The sequence below is a fragment of the Doryrhamphus excisus genome, linkage group LG22 (genome assembly GCF_037039965.1).
Source record: "Doryrhamphus excisus strain RoL-2023G ecotype Guam linkage group LG22, RoL_Dexc_Guam_v1.1, whole genome shotgun sequence".
Classification (NCBI taxonomy): Eukaryota; Metazoa; Chordata; class Actinopteri; order Syngnathiformes; family Syngnathidae; genus Doryrhamphus; species Doryrhamphus excisus.
Window position 1 is genome coordinate 9,352,152 of NC_136378.1, and position 18,222 is coordinate 9,370,373.

At 39.2% G+C, this 18,222-nt stretch overlaps 1 protein-coding gene across 3 annotated transcripts in view; it reads right to left on the reverse strand.

Moving 5' to 3' along the window:
• The window catches only part of pdlim7 (PDZ and LIM domain 7), a 41,353-nt gene that overhangs the window by 5,862 nt on the left and 17,269 nt on the right, over positions 1-18,222 (reverse strand). For all 3 annotated transcript variants that reach the window (XM_058063409.2, XM_058063410.2, XM_058063411.2), the window contains 2 exons: positions 14,674-14,701; positions 12,203-12,396 (listed from right to left, as the gene is read on the reverse strand). In XM_058063409.2, the coding sequence (XP_057919392.2) occupies positions 12,203-12,396; positions 14,674-14,701 (222 nt within the window). The remainder of the gene's footprint in view (positions 1-12,202; positions 12,397-14,673; positions 14,702-18,222) is intronic.

Sequence of the window (18,222 nt, forward strand, 5' to 3'; positions counted from 1 at the left end):
TTAGTTCAGCAAAATTAGACCAGGCCAACTAAAACCAACATAATGCAAGGTTGTGCTTCAGTTTGACAAAATTCCAACTATTTGAAATAATAATGATGATATGGCAACACCAGCACCTGAACACATGGATTTTTTTTTACATAATTCAGGTGCAGCAACCACATTCTGTCAAAATTCCAATGCAGAGAAGTTTGTCTTGAAGCCTGCATGTGTGTGTGTGTGTGTGTGCAGCTGCGGAAAAACAAGGGCTTGCATCTGCATATAAAAGTTTTGTTACCCGCAGCAAGCGTCACTAAATGCAGAAAATCTTCAAACCACATCTAAGATGAGTGGAGGGGGGGGGGGAGGGGGTACAACTTCTAAGCAAAGACAGCAAGGCTCTGGAGATGTCTCATCCTGGGAAAAAAAAATAAAAAATATAACAGCGCCTTAAGCGCCTATCATGTTTACAACATCAACAGTGCCAGCTACAATCAGCCACTGAGAGATGATGAAATTATTGCTCATTTGCAAAGGAAAAAGAAGAAATGCATTACCCTGAATCAACTTTGCTCTTTGCTGCCTTGCCTCATGTACTGTATCTGCGTCGCATCACATGCTGCACGCCTGTCAATTAAACCAATTATGCGTCCAAACGCATAACAATAGTGTTTCCATACAGCATACTCAGAATAATAATGGGTAACTAGAAAATTCCCGTGGAAATTTTGATGGGCTTGCCACCTGTGCTGTGAACCTTGGGCCCGGTGCGCCGACGGCTACCGTGCTAGCACCTAGCAAGACAGCCTCAAGTACCGAAAAGGTTGATGCAGTCCCATAGTGTCCCCACATCATGCCATGTGTCTATTTGCCTTTAGAAATGAGTAAATTAGCTTAAATGCTAACATGCTAACAGTCATCATGCTAGCACCTAGCAAGAGGGCCTCAAGTTTAGAAAGTGCCAAGGTTGTCCTATAACCTTCCTACGTCATGCCATGTGTGTATTTGCCTTTAGACATGAGTAAATTAGCTTAAATGCTAACATGCTAGCAATTAGCATTTAGCCACAGGGAGAGTTGAGAAGTTTATGTCAAAAATGAGCCATCAATCACGTTTCTACGTGGCCGTATGGCTGAGCTACAAGGCTGTGAAAAGTCTGTAAATTCTCGTTTTCCCTGGAATGTGGCTGTTCTAAAAATAGAACAGGGTGTACCTAATCTAGTGGCCCATTTTTGAACGTTTTGGTGAATAGCGTCGCCATTGTTACACAAAACGTTTCAAAAAATAAATACCACTGTAGTCCTGAGCGTCAGGATTCCGGCGGTGTAACATGTGTGGGGGTCCTTCTTGCGGTTTTGGCCGCATTACGCGCACAAAAATGGGAAGATTAAGATATTATAATAGCTAAACATCACAAGGAATAACAATATGGGCTTGCTCAGTAATGCAAGCCCCATAGACAGCAGTCTATGGGGCTTGCATTACTGAGCAAGACCATAATAAATCCCACAAAACACAATTAAGTCTGCTCTCTTGTGGCCCAGGTTAAATGAAGGAGACAAGGAAAGCAGTTTAAATTGACCTTGACATGCAGATTCAGGGTCAGCCGCCCTCCACCTTTATTAGACCCAATGAAGGTGCTCTCATTTGGACAACAGACAAGACGCAGCGGCTCCTCTGAGATGTTTGCTGCTGTTTGCCTGCTGAAGGTTACAGGTGCAAATCAGACTACATCCTCCATCACGTCTATTCCCACCCGGAGCGGCCCGGAGCATGTTTTCTTGACATTTTCACCGCTTTCAACATCCAACCAATCACTCCCCGCTCCACCTCCACCAAGCTTAGGGAGATGCAGGTGCACAATTGCACACCGCACAGTAACAAGCCGTGGACACCTTGACATTTGCAGTTCATTCTTTACGCCTGTGATTTCACATCCACCTCTGTTGTTCTTATTTTTGTATTCCCCCCAGGGGGAAGTGTCGACAAGAGCACTGAGGAGCAAAATCACGGCGAGAAAGAAAAAGCTCTAGTTTCTGTATCTATTTATTTTTTGACAGACCAGGAAGCCACATGTCATCCTCCATACAAAAGATGATGCAGCTTGACACAAACATGAACATGACAGAAAAAGGCTGCCTGTCTAATTTCGCTATTATTTCCTTCCATACTTACTTACTGTATATTGTCAATTGAAATTCATTATTACTGAGACATATTTTAACCTGGTCGAGTGGTTAGTGCGCAGACCTCACAGCTAGGGTTCAATTCCACCCTCGGCTATCTCTGTGTGGAGTTTGCATGTTCTCCCCATGCACGCGTGGGTTTTCTCCAGGTACTCCGGTTTCCTCCCACATTCCAAAAAACATGCTAGGTTAATTAGCGACTCCAAATTGTCCATAGGTATGAATGTGAGTGTGAATGGTTGTTTGTCTATATGTGCCCTGTGATTGGCTGGCGACCAGTCCAGGGTGTAGAAGACAGCTAGGATAGGCTCCAGCACCCCCCGTGACCCTCGTGAGGATAAGCGGTAGAAAATGAATGAATGAATGAGTTCTCCTCTTATATTGTGTGGAAGTGGTAACTTTTTGGCTACTTATTTCGTCTTTCCCCACCCTCAGCTATCTCTGTGTGGAGTTTGCTTGTTCTCCCCATGCATGCGTGGGTTTTCTCCAGGTACTCCGGTTTCCTCCCACATTCCAAAAAACATGCTAGGTTAATTGGCGACTCCAAATTGTCCATAGGTATGAATGTGAGTGTGAATAGTTGTTTGTCTATATGTGCCCTGGCGACCAGTCCAGGGTGCAGAAGACAGCTAGGATAGGCTCCAGCACCCCGTGTGACCCTCGTGAGAATAAGCGGTAGAAAATGAATAAATGAGTTCTCCTCTTATATTGTGTGGAAGTGGTAACTTTTTGGCTTTTTGCCAACGATTAATCAAAGGTTAATCAATTTCCCAATTAATCTACAACTATTTTGGTAATCATTCATTCATTCATTCGTTTTCTAACACTTATTTACACGAGGGTCGCGGGGGTGCTGGAGCCTATCCCAGCTGTCTTCGGGCGAGAGGCGGGGTACACCCTGGACTGGTCGTCAGCCAATCACAGGGCACATATAGACAAACAACCATTATAATTATACCATTATAATACATTATTTTTTAAAAAAAACCCTTAAACTGTATTATGGAAAGCAGGAAGTGAACAAATGTAACAGTTACTGATTGTAAAAGTACCAGATGGAGGGGTAGGATTTAATAAGCTTTGCTTCTTCCTACTCCTTTTGGACATGTGGAACTGTGAACTGATTATGTGATGCATTCAATTGTAATCTGATGCATGTTCAAATGAAATAAAACCATTACCATATATGTGTCAATCAAGGTTTCCAACAACCATTCACACTCACATTCATACCTATGGAAAATTTGGAGTCGCCAATTAACCTAGCATGTTTTTCAAATGTGGGAGGAAACCGGAGTACCCGGAGAAAACCCACGCATGCACGTGGGAGAACATGCAAACTCCACGTGGAGATACCCGAGGCTGGAATAGAACTCGGGTCTCCTCGCTGTGAGGCATGCGTGCTAACCCCTCCACCGCCGTGCAGCGTGGGCACATTCATCCCCATATAAAAACACAGTAACCCACGCCAGGCTAAAACTCAACACCGAACCCTGATGTCACTTTCTGTCCGCCTGCCATCAGCTCCCCCCTCAGGGAGCACATTTATAGCAACACACACAGAAGTACGACTCTTATTTCAAAGTATCATATAAGTTACTTTGGTTTTATGACCAATTGCACAGCTGTTTTCTCGATGAGGCAATGCATTCATTGGGTGTGAGCAGACACCTTATGAACTCGAGCCTGCATGTGCAAGGTGAGCTCAGCAGGAGTCTGCTCTTATTGTTGCGACTCAACACCAAGGTGAAGAAAAGAAAAAGAAAAGAAGTACACAAGAAAAACAGAGAGGCAAGAGAATCTTTTTTTTTTGTCAGATGTGTTGTATTCATGACAGCAAAGAAGAATAAAAGTCAAGTACAGCTTGATGATTCGGGTTGTAATGTTTGGAGACAAGATGGCAGGATCAGAAATGAGAACTCAGAGAGAAGTAAGAAGAGTGTGAGAGAGAATCAAAGTGGAATAACAAACAGAAAGGTGTTTCCCCACTGCTGAGACTGCCTCCACGCTAGTTCTCCCCCCAAGCAATCGAAACTAGGGCTCCAGATCAGTGGTACACTGATCTTAACACTTTGGCTCAGTATGCAACGTTCCGCTTGATGTTTAGTCATCTTGGCTAAGTTACTTCTAGTTTTGGTTTCTTTTTAACCCCAACTTCTCTGCGTTGTAAAGCGATCCGCAACTCGATGGTCAGCTATCTTCCTTGTCTTTGAGATGCGGCTATGTCTGGCAGGCTCTACGTCCGATGTCGCTCAGGATTTGATATTTAGGGCGCGAGCAGACCTGTCGTGGTGCCAATCCCTCAGACGGGCATAGCGAGGGCTCTGAATCTCAGTGAGGAACTTTTCCCTGCCCACGAGGAGGAGAAGGATGAAACACAGATGGACAGGAAAAGAGAGAGGCAAGATGGTGAAATGCAAAAAAAAAAAAAACACACAAAAGCCTCATGCACGCTAAACTACACAATGTGTTCTTTCTATTGATTCTTACACACACACAAAAGTGCATAATAAACCAAAACAAGACATTATGCTCCACCACTATGAACCACACTACAGACTTTACCTGGCCCTCTTCATGCTTTCATCATCTGGGTCCTGCACTGGAAGATCCAGGAGACACACACATACACACTACTTAGATGAACCAGTCATGATGTGCTCACTATATTGACACTTACTATGGAACCCATTATGTCATTGGATGCTCATATCACCTCGTATTTCGGTACAAAGTGCATTATTTAAAAAAAAAAAAAAAACTTAATCTGTATTATGGAAAGCAGGAAGTGAACAAATGTAACAAAAAAAAAACTATTAACTATTTACCACAAACAGAAAACCAGTGTTGAAAGTAACGGTATTACGACTCCAGCTGCAACGATTAATCAAAGATTAATCAACTACCCAATTAATCGACAACTATTTTAGTAATCATTCATTCATTTTCTACCGCTTATTTACACAAGGTCCGCAGAGGGGTGCTGGAGCCTATCCTGTGAGGTCTGCGTGCTAACCACTCGACCGCCGTGCCGCCGTGATGAAAATTCATATATGGATATTTAGTTAGCTGCCAACAAAGACCTTTGCATATTATTCATTCATTCATTCATTCATTTTCTACCGCTTATCCTCACGAGGGTCGCGGGGATGCTGGAGCCTATCCCAGCTGTCTTCGGGCAAGAGGCGGGGTACACCCTGGACTGGTCGCCAGCCAATCACAGGGCACATATAGACAAACAACCATTCACACTCACATTCATACCTATGGACAATTTGGAGTGGCTAATTAACCTAGCATGTTTTTGGAATGTGGGAGGAAACCGGAGTACCCGGAGAAAACCCACGCATGCACGGGGAGAACATGCAAACTCCATGCAGAGACACCCAAGCGGAGATTCGGCCCCAGATCTCCTGACTGTGTGGCCGGCATACTAACCACACGTCCCCCGTGCAGTACAGGGCTCTAATATATTAAAGTATTATAAGGTTTTAAACATGTTTTCAATGCTCCAAGTACAAAAATATTCAGTTTAGGAACATGGATTCATATACCACGGAAATTCATTTATCACATCACAATTAGCAGCGATAAGCGAGGGATTACCGGATAACACATTATCAATACTGTTTCACATGTTATGAAACAATTACACTCATGATGTGTATAGTAGATGTTCTTACAAAATGTATAACATCTTGTCAAAGCATCTTCCTGCTGGAAAATGGCCGAGGGTGGAATTGAACCCTGGTCTCCTAGCTGTGAGGTCTGCGCACTAACCACCACCGTCATGAACAGATAAAATGATGTTGAAGGACACGCTAACACTAGAAGGGACTCATCATTAGGTCATCATTCTACAACGTGAACATGCCAGGCCCGTGGTCCCGGACTTACTGAAGTCGGTGCCTGTGAGCTGGGCCAGGATGCGGAAGGAGCGGGACTGGGTGGTTCCGGTGCGAGGTTGCCAGTCCTCTGTGTCCTGAATCAACCTCTTCTTGCTGCGATCGTTGGGGATAAAACAGGGCATGTTCTCCACCCTCAGGCCGTGCCTACACATACACACGGGCACCAGTAGCACACGGTGTAGCGTGGTTAACATAAGACCAGATCATCTCGAAAACCACTAATGTCCTGAAATCCGCAGGCTAATGCTCAGAGACTCACTGGCCAAATCATTAGGTACACCGGCACACTCAAATAGCATCCAAGTCAAGTATCACATTTTTTTTTGACTGTCATTTTATTGTGGTTGCTTTATGGTGTAGTGCAGGGGCGTCAAACTCGTTTTCATTGAGGGCCACATCGCAGTTACGGCTGCCCTCGGAGCGCCACTTGTAACTGTCAATATACATGAATTTGAATAGAAATATGAATATACCATCATGATACACAATTGCCCATGTATTGAATATTCTATTTGTGCTAACTAATTGCTGCATAACTTTGCTTTGAAATGAGAAGTGAGAATGTCAAGGTGACAGGCAGATGTTCAAATATTTATTTTTTATAATAAAAAAATGCTTGGAAAATCTCAAAGAACTGCAATCAGTGCAAAAAAAAAATGTGAAGTACATTATTGACACACATTATTCTGTGGCTTTTGCGGCCCACATAAAATGATGTGGCAGGTCACATTTCGCCCCCCGGGTCTTGAGTTTGACACATGTGGTGTTGCGCAATTGTTGCACTACTTCATACCACAACCACAATAAAAAGGTAGTTTTAAATTAGTACTGTAAGGTTAATGCTAATTTCAAAAGAATGAGGACAAAAATATTAATTAATTCATTTTCTACTGCTTACACCCTGGGGTACACCCTGGACTGGTCGCCAGCCAATCACAGGGCACATATAGACAAACAACCATTCACACTCACATTCATACCTATGGACAATTTGGAGTCGCTAATTAACCTAGCATGTTTTTGGAATGTGGGAGGAAACCGGAGTACCCGTAGAAAACCCACGCATGCACAGGGAGAACATGCAAACTCCACACAGAGATGGCCCATGGTGGAATTGAACTCGGATCTCCTTTACTCGGCCAGGATAAACATATATTTAGTTAAAAACACAGTTGAGGTTAGCATGCATGCACCAGAAGGCACAAGAAAGGATCAAACTACAAATACTACATAGATGGCTACACTTGCATGCACAGGCCCCTTACTTGGACACTTTGTACAAATCATCATAGAAGGTAGGTTCACCCCTACGGAACAAACCAAAAATATGACAAGTGATAGGAGAGGGGAAAAAGACAACTAAAGAATAGATTGGTTGAAGTGTTACTTTTTGATATTGTAATCAAGCATGAATAAACATCTCTATGGATGTAGTAAATAAGACCATGAAGGTAGTATAAATACTATGGATGTAGTAAATAAGACCATGAAGGTCATAGAAATACTATGAATGTAGTAAACAAAACCACAAAGGTAGTAGAAATACTATGGATGTAGTAAATAAGACCATGAAGGTAGTATAAATACTATGGATGTAGTAAATAAGACCATGAAGGTAGTATAAATACTATGGATGTAGTAAATAAGACCATGAAGGTAGTATAAATACTATGGATGTAGTAAATAAGACCATGAGGGTAGTATAAATACTATGGATGTAGTAAACAAGACCATGAAGGTAGAAATACGATGGATGTATTAAACAAGACCATGAAGGGTGTAGAAATACTATGGCTGTAGTAAATAAGACCATGGAGGTAGTAGAAATACTATGGATGTAGTAAATAAGACCATTAAGGTCGTAGAAATACTATGGATGTAGTAAATAAGACCGTGAAGGTAGTAGCAATACTATGGATGTAGTAAACAAGACTATGAAGGTAGTGGAAATACTATGGATTTCTACTACCTTCATAGTCTTGTTTACTATGAAGTAGAAATACTATAGCTATAGTAAGACCATGAAGGTCGTAGAAATACTATGGATGTAGTAAATAAGACCACGGAGGTAGTAGAAATACTATGGATGTATTAAATAAGACAATGAAGGTAGTGGAAATACTATGGATGTAGTAAATAAGACCATGAAGGTCGTAGAAATACTATGGATGTAGTAAATAAGACCATGAAGGTCGTAGAAATACTATGGATGTAGTAAATAAGACCATGAAGGTCGTAGAAATACTATGGATGTAGTAAACAAGAATATGAAGGTAGTAGAAATACTATGGATTTCTACTACCTTCATAGTCTTGTTTACTATGAAGTAGAAATACTATGGATGTAGTAAATAAGACCATGAAGGTCGTAGCAATACTATGGATGTAGTAAATAAGACTATGACAGTAGTAGAAATACTATGGATGTAGTAAACAAGACTATGAAGGTAGTGGAAATACTATGGATTTCTACTACCTTCATAGTCTTGTTTACTATGAAGTAGAAATACTATAGCTGTAGTAAGACCATGAAGGTCGTAGAAATACTATGGATGTAGTAAATAAGACCACAGAGGTAGTAGAAATACTATGGATGTATTAAATAAGACCATGAAGGTAGTGGAAATACTATGGATGTAGTAAATAAGACCATGAAGGTCGTAGAAATACTATGGATGTAGTAAATAAGACCATGAAGGTCGTAGAAATACTATGGATGTAGTAAACAAGAATATGAAGGTAGTAGAAATACTATGGATTTCTACTACCTTCATAGTCTTGTTTACTATGAAGTAGAAATACTATGGATGTAGTAAATAAGACCATGAAGGTAGTAGCAATACTATGGATGTAGTAAACAAGACTATGAAGGTAGTAGAAATACTATGGATTTCTACTACCTTCATAGTTTTGTTTACTATGAAGTAGAAATACTATGGCTGTAGTAAATAAGACCATGAAGATCATAGAAATACGATGGATGTAGTAAATAAGACCATAAAGGTAGTAGAAATACTATGGATGTAGTAAACAAGACCATGATGGTAGTAGAAATACTATGGATGTAGTAAACAAGACCATGAAGGTAGTAGAAATACTATGGATGTAGTAAATAAGACTATAACAGTGCTGTGATGGGGGTCCACCCCTGCCCACCATGAAGCCCCCCCCCATAAAAACCCTGTCCCAAAGTTGCAGGCTGTGAGCATGCATTGCGTCCCAATAACGGCGTTGTTAGCTAGCCCATATGAACTGGTTTCCTGGTGTTATAGACCAGCAATTTAAGACACTTATGTTGAAATCCAACCTAATGTTGTTTATACAAGAAGCTGAGAAAGAAAAGGAAATGTACTAACTTGTCAAGAATCTCCATCTGCACAATGACAACACCAGAAAGGGGGGAAGACAACAGGCAAAAAGATGGTCAGAGTTCAGTTGTGTCGAAAAGAAGAAGAGAATTACAGAAGAGAACATGTGACACTTTTTACGCCATCACAAGCATCATCATCATCAACGTCAGGCTGCAGCGAACATGCAACGAGTTAAGCAAGAGGCATGCTTTTATTGTCAACAGGCCACTGGGAGAGAAAGACGCCATTGTGCGCCTGTCAGCCCTGCCTATTGTCACACTGATCCATAATGATTTGGCACAAAACCTTCATCATTCCAATCCTCTCAGCAAACGCTTTTTCGAGAGTTATGTAAATAGTTTTGGCGTCAGCCCAGTGGACTGCGGTCTGCAGTGCTGCAGTCGCTCTAATGATCCTTGTGCTCTGATGCTGTCCTCACTGACTCTTTCTGCACACAGGAAATGTGTTTCAATAACATTGGGCTACAAAATTTGGCCATATATATATATATATATATATATATATATATATATATATATATATATATATATCCTTCCATATATATGTCCTTATATATATATATATATATATATATATATATATATATATATAGGCGATGCATTAAGTTTACGATGGTTGTTGTGTTATATATATATATATATATATATTATTGTTATTATTATTATATAATAATAATAATATAATAATAAATATAAATAATAAATATAAATAAATATAAATAAATATAATAATAATAAATATAATAATATAATAATATTTTATATATATATAATATAATAATTAATAATAAATAAATAAATAAATATAAATAAATATTATAATAATAATAAATATAATAATATAATATATATAATATTATAATATATATAATAATAATATTATTATATTATTATATTTATTATTATTATAATATTTATTTATATTTATTTATTTATATTATTTATTATTTATTTATTTTTTTATATTTTTTATATTTATTATTATATTATTATTATTATATTATTATTATTATATTATTATATAATAATAATAACAATAATATATATATATATATATATATATATATATATATATATATATAACACATCAACCATCGTAAACTTAATGCATCGCCTAAATCAACAAACAAAGAAGAAAACAACAAAATGTTGGGGGAAAGACTACCACAAGCTACCCAGCATGCCTTGCGACATGGCTACATTTTTTTTTTGGCATGGGTATTGCGCATAGATATTGTATGTGGTTGCATGTCCACATGGTGCATTGTGTGTGTCGACATGTATACGCGACACATTGGATCTGACTACACAGGCTCTGGCTCAATAGCTCCGCAAGTCACGTAGACGGCTACATTTTCCGTGTTAAAGGTTTAAAGGGGACCTGTTACTGTTACGCTAATGTTACAATGATCTATTCTCGTGTTTTAAACGATGCCAATGTTTCAGACAATGGGGTTAGCGTATTTGGAAGAGAGCCCTGAAAGCACTTTTTGATGGCTTTGCACGCTGTTTTACGGACATTTTTTTTTTAAAACACAGTTCTACTGACATCACTGCTACCCAGACTTCCTTATTTGGGCATGTCCAGGTGAATAATTGCTACCGGAATTTATTTTTTTTTTTTGCGGTGTGAGGCATAGTTAACTTTGTTTAGCTTAGGCAAGCATCAGGCTGAAGTGGTTGGAGTTTCTGATGGCCAGCAAGAAAAGAAATTGCTGTTGCTGAAACTGTTGCTGAAGTCTGATGCCTTTCCAACGATACATGGTCGGGTTGAAGAGCCAGAAGTCCTTACTGTATTTATTTTGTGTAAGTAATCGGAAAAAAAAAGGTTCGGCAGCTGTCCAAAAGTTCTCGGGGGTGCTTGGGAGTGTGAATCATAGAATATGGACTTGGTAGGAGGCATGCCTGGAGGAGGGTCGGTGGTGGAATTAATTTCACAGACCATTTATGCGGAGGTCAGGAAACCCATCGAAACACTGCAGGAAGAGGTGTAGAGTCTGGAAGATCTAGAAAGCTTTCTGTGTGGATTATTGTGTATAGCTTCTCTATATGAGTTCAGGACTCAATACAGAGACACAAAAATCACTATAATAGGTCCCCATTAAAAAAATATTAATTAAGACACCAGCCTAATGTGCCCCGCAGTTTGCCCACCCCTGCTCTAAAGCCTGTGAATGCATTTCTGCCACACAAATTCTCAAATATCCATGCCAGACGCTGCTTAAATAATCTAGCACCAAAAATTCAAAGCCTTCTAGAGTCCAGCAGGACCCAGCAGGACGTTGGAGCCCGGCTGGCGAAAATGGCAACACGCCACGTGACGTCGTACAACTACCATGCCCCCAAATTACAGCAACTAAATTGGCGTATCCATGGAGATAGTGCAATGCTTTCTGCATGATTTACACATTGTTCGTATGCGGCGCAAGAGCGACCCAATGTACGCTACCTAATTAAAACATTCTTCCTCTAGTATTCGCTTCAGATTTCCACGCTTGAGTTAGTATCTATGCAAAGAGGGGACACATAAAAACACACTTTCCTTAAGGCCCATAAAACTTATTCATGCTACATTTCTTTTACCAATTCCTGGAAATAAACTCAACAATTGAGGCAGTGAAAGGCATTACGGAAATGAATTAAAAAGTTTCCTTGTGTTTTGGACTTTGGAACCATTAGGAAAAAAACATTTGATGGAAATGGCGGTATTAACAGTCATCAATTTAACAAGACCACATGTTTATCTGTTGCTCCACCTACCCATTCTGTGGTTGCTGCACACCGGCGCCGCTCTGGGAGCGCAGCATGTTAAGTTTAGGTGAGTAGGCAACAGGTTTAACGACGGGTCCTGAGCCGGCACTAGCGCCCCCTGTCGAGAAAGGCCTTGCCATCTTGTTAATGGCGGCGCTGGGGGCAAAGGAGTACTTTGGCTGCACAAAAGCCACGTGTGAGTCCTGTGTGGTGGTGAGAGAGGGGGGAGACAATGCAGCACAGCACACAACATGCAGTTAGACATTTTTTCCAGACATAATTATTTATTCTGATGATCGTGTTTATTTAGAGTCTGATTAATGGGTTAACTCAGGGGTGTCCAAACTTTTGCCACCACAATTTTGCCACAATCATGCAAGGGCCACTTTGAAAAACAACCTATTTAAATATGCTAAGATCTTATAAATAGCGATCATTTGACTAGGAAAACATCTATCATGGCGTCCCTGCCAATATCGTGTAATTCTTCAACAACTTCTGAAGGAAAAACACCAAAAAGTGATGAAACTGTGCCTCCTAAACGAGTACAGTAAAGTCTTGTTATATCGATATCGGTTATATCGATAGTACTGCTTATTACGATACTAGTTTCATTTCCCGGCAAATTTCTAGTCTTTTATGATATAATTAGTTCCGGTTAGTACGATACCCGGTTATTATGATAATCCGGTTACTACGATGCCCTTTTCATCTCCCGCCAGCCAATTTGGTCTGCTTATATCGATACAAAAGCATCTTAAAGCTGAATCAATATTTGCTTAAGGATTTCAATACCACCATTAACGAAATCTGTAAATGGAGTATTGTTTGAGTTTCGGCTAACACCGTTTCGGCTTTTCCACCGACGGACGGTAATTAGAGGATTAAAGGTAATTAATATGAGGTAAGTATTAAACAATCTTTTGAAGTAAAGGAGTAAATATTTGTATAATTTAGAGGGAAGATTCAGTGAATAGACTTAGTGTTTTCATGACGAGGATGACAAGGATGATGATGATGAAGAACCAACTGACATAGCATACACACTTATTCCACCAAAGACACAAGCGTACAAATACATGTATTTAATTGTGTTGTATTCAGATATCTTTTTATCGCTTGCAATAATCACTGTTTTTCATATGTACATGCTGGCGTTCGTGGTTTCTCTCGTGTGTATAGAACAATGTCAAGTGCATTATTGCCCACTTTTAATGCAGTTCGGCGCAGGATCGGATATATGGATAGTCCGGTTATATCGATATTTTTTCCGACTCCCGAGAATGTCGATATAACGAGACTTTACTGTATTTTATTAGCGGCAGCCAATCAAATTATAGCACAGGTGAGTGAATCAAATTGCTGTGACAATTTGAAGTGGTCACAATGAAACGCCACCGATTAGATCCAATACCAAGTGCTGATTTTGCACAAGCGGTTCCATTTCTCTGTGTATTTTTCTCACCTTTTGCTTCACAAATTATTGTTTGACCATTGAGCATTTTTTTTTTTGGATTAAAAACACTTTACTAGTACACAAATGTGTCTATTTAATAATGTTTCATTGTGGTGCACAACTTATAAATATCACTGCTTACTACGACTATGATATGTAAGGTAGTATGGCATGCCATGTTAAAATACGTTTGAGACATTCCTCCAAATACAATAATACTGATGAATTATCAGCATATTCGTGCAAGTAATTCTCACCTTAAGGATTCCCAATGGGCAAGTAATTTTTGTTTTTAATGTAGAGCCCTGTATAGTTTCAAATAGGTGAAATAGAATGTGCCGTGGGCCACACTTTGGACACCCTTGGATTAACAAACTACTATACTTTTGCAGGCTTTTTTTTCTGCACACAGAATGAAGTGTGCTTTTTATTTGTGTTGCCACAATATCCTCTTTAAAAGATGGAAGTGCTCAACACATAATACACATTTTGCACTAAGCGTATCGGCGCGGGACTGAAAAGGACAGCCACTAAAGTGCAGCTTTGACTTTGTGGAAGTATCACGTCCCAGCTGCTGTTCTAATAACAGAGTGCAGCACAAGGTGGTTCATGACACCACTGTGCTTGTCAAACTGTAATCAGCAGGCCAAGTGCCGCTTGAGAGACGCTACGGTGAAACTAAATGCGTCGCAATCACTTTCAGTCAGTCTAGTATCGGGGGATATATGCGAGACATAAAAAAAAAAAAAAAAAAAAAAACAGGAAATTCCAATGCCTCATTCACACCACTCCATCCAGCCAAGTAATTCACTGACACGCTGATGCTTTGCTAATACGCAGCCTCTGGACCTCGCCAAAGCTTGACAGGTGACTCAGGCTAAAATCATTACTTTAAACTCAAAGTGACACCACGCATAGTTAAGGACAAATGTGAGCAACAATTACTAAAGTCTCAGTCACGTTCAAAGGCAGGGCAGCAGTAACAAACCGTGCTAATGGACAGATGAGACAGATCTAAGCTTACCTTCTGCTCTCCATCAGCTTTGACAGCTCTGTAGGGAAACCAGGAGAACATAAATTAGGTTCATTGAATGAAACTAATAATCAGAAAGCAACAGCAATTGATGTATATTTTAATTACACTGATATATAATGATAAACTACAAAAAAAAAAACATGCCTGAAAATGTAACTCAGCAGCAGGTTCATTCACACCATATTTGTATTTTATATTCCAACGTGATTTAAATATTGCCTTTTTATATCGCTTACATTTTGCCATTTAAATTTTGTTCACCGTGTTCAATGTCATCATTTGCTAAATGGAGAGAAAAACAATGAGAATCTGTAGCAGCGAAAGAAAAAAGACGAAGGAAAAGGTGTTGAAAAAAATAATGAAAGAAAAATTGGCAGTATATATACACAGTAGTAAGACAATAAATTATGTTAAAAATAAAGATAAAAAATAAAGTAAAATATCCATCTAAATCATCAAAGTTTTGCATATTTTTTTCTCAAGTAAATAATTTCTCTAAAATAAATAATAACATAACAAAAATAATAAATATTTAAAAAAATAATAAAATAAATAATAAATAACGAAAAATATAACATATTTAGTTTCATTGAATTTTTTTTTGTTTTTGGAAAGTTAAATATCCATCCAAATCATCAAGTTTTGCACATTTTTTTTCTCAAGAATAAACAACTGGATAGACATGTGCGAGATGTGTTTTAATCATAAAGCTGTTTTAGTAAAATGAGTAAAATAAATAATAACATAACAAAAATAATAAATAAAAAAATATTAAAAAAAATAATAAAAATAAATAAATAAATAACAAAAAAGATAACATATATTTAGTTTCATTGATTTTTTTTTTGTTTTTGGAACGGATTTGTGAAAAAGTACAAATGCTACTTAATTTGAATCCCTAACCCCAGGCTATATTATATAATACAACCCAAAGCCTAAATCTAACATAAAATATGTCATTTATTTGTGACCGCTGTCCTGGAAAATAGAAAATAGGATATAATATAGTGCTATATTTTAATCATAAAGCTGTTTTAGTAAAATGAGTAAAATAAATAGAAGAGTAAAGAACCACAAAAAAGATAACATATTTAGTTTCATTGAATTTTTTTTTTGTTTTTGGAATGGATTTGTGAAAAAGTACAAATGCTACTTAATTTGAATATTATATAATAAAACCCAAAGCCTAAATTTAACATAAAATATGTAATTTCTTTGGAGTCTCTTGTGACCGCTGTCCTGGAAAATAGAAAAAATAGGATATAATATAGCGCTACATTCATTCCATAATGTAATCCACAGATTCCTCCTTGCCAATGTATGTAACTGACACAAATGGAGAATGAACTTGTCACCTACATTGTTTGAGGGCGTAAACTATAATGTCTGTTTCCTGCAACAATGAGAGGTGAATAGCTGCCTGCGTCAGCCTGTCCGAGCCCTGATAAAGAGGCGCTAAAGACAGAATGACGACAGATACGGCGAGCGGCAGACACAGCATACCGACATGTCGACAAATCCGTGTGACGTTCACAAGCGCTGGAGTTGGCCAGCTGTCTTTACTCCTAACCCGTAATTTGATGAGCTACGCTTTTAATCGTGGAAAAAATGTGTCATTGCCGCCTTGAAGGTTTTTATTGTACTCAAATGTGGAAAAATATGCGGAGATGATTTGTGTTTTTTTTGGGGGGAATGAGTTTGTTTGGATGAAGTTTGACCCATGAGATTCGATAGGTGACCTCATTTCATGGATTAATTCATTAAATGAGACAAGCCTTGGTTACAAACTAAAAAAAATTTTTTCCACAATTGTACAAGATATAAAACATTTATTTTGCTATTTTTGATAGATACTCATCAGTGTGCAGCTGCCCTCCCTCAAGCACAACAGAAAGTAGTTGATTGTTGCCAATTAACCAACACAAACAACAATCTGTCTTCTTCTACAACAGTGGGCCAAATAGTGGGTCGGGTCCCCCGTGGGGCCACACGACAACCAGAGAGGACTTTCAGTATCAGGTCAGACCTTCCAACATGTCTGAATTTGTCGTACTCAGCATACATTTTAACTCTTGAACACTGCTCTCCATTTTGTTGTATTTTCCTGGTCTCAGTTTAAAGTTCGGTTTGCAGTACACATAAATAAATTTCTGTAGTAATTTAAATCTGGGGTGCGTTTCTGAATGCAGGTGTGGGGCGAAAACATTTAATTACAGTAACAGAGTTCTGGATGTTGATTTAACATGATATTGGATCTTTGACTTCCTGGATAAATCTAAGCAAGTCTGAACTTTTTTTTTTTAAACTTTAACACACAGGAAAAGATCATCAGTGCACTTTTTTTTTCCCGCCTACATCTGCCGGAGAGGAACATACACGCCTTTTAAATAAACAAAGTGTGTCATAAAAGGCACCATAATGACTAGAGATGTTGATGCATTCATGAAAAAACAGAATCTAAAGCACTTTAACTAGAAAGACTCGGTGTCGGTGCCTTGTGCTGTGGATTTGGACCGCATCCAGACACGTTTTCAACAAAATTCCCCTTGACTCATATACAACTGGGTCGACCATGTTTTTATACAAAATATGACTTCCTTCGACTCTAATTGGACTCAACTCGCCAAATGTGTTGTGCTTTTATACTTTCATTCATTCATTTTCTACCGCTTTTTCCTCACAAGGGTCGTAGGGGGTGCTGGAGCCTATCCCAGCTGTCTTCAAGCGAGAGGCGGGGTACACCCTGGACTGGTCGCCAGCCAATCAATCACAGGGCACATATAGACAAACAACCATTCACACTCACATTCATACCTATGGACAATTTGGAGTCGCTAATTAACCTAGCATGTTTTTGGAATGTGGGAGGAAACCGGAGTACCCGGAGAAAACCCACGCATGCACGGGGAGAACATGCAAACTCCACACAGAGATGGCCGAGGGTGGGGAAAGACAAAATAAGTAGCCAAAAAGTTACCACTTCCACACAAAATAAGAGGAGAACTCATTCATTTTCTATCGCTTATCCTCACGAAGGTCACGGGGGTGCTGGAGCCTATCCCAGCTGTCTTCGGGCAAGAGGCGAGGTACACCCTGGACTGGTGGCCAGCCAATCACAGGGCACATATAGACAAACAACCACTCACACTCACATTTATACCTATGGACAATTTGGAGTCGCTAATTAACCTAGCATGTTTTTGGAATGTGGGAGGAAACCGGAATACCCGGAGAAAACCCACGCATGCACGCTTTTATACTTATTATTATTAATATTATTTTTAAAAAATGGTACTCTTAACTTTCTCGAAGGGGCGGCACGGCGGTCTAGTGGTTAGCGCGCAGACCTCACAGCTAGGAGACCACGGTTCAATTCCACCCTCGGCCATCTCTGTGTGGAGTTTGCATGTTTCTCCGGGTACTCCGGTTTCCTCCCACATTCCAAAAAAAAACATGCTAGGTTAATTAGCGACTCCAAATTGTCCATAGGTATGAATGTGAGTGTGAATGGTTGTTTGTCTATATGTGCCCTGTGAT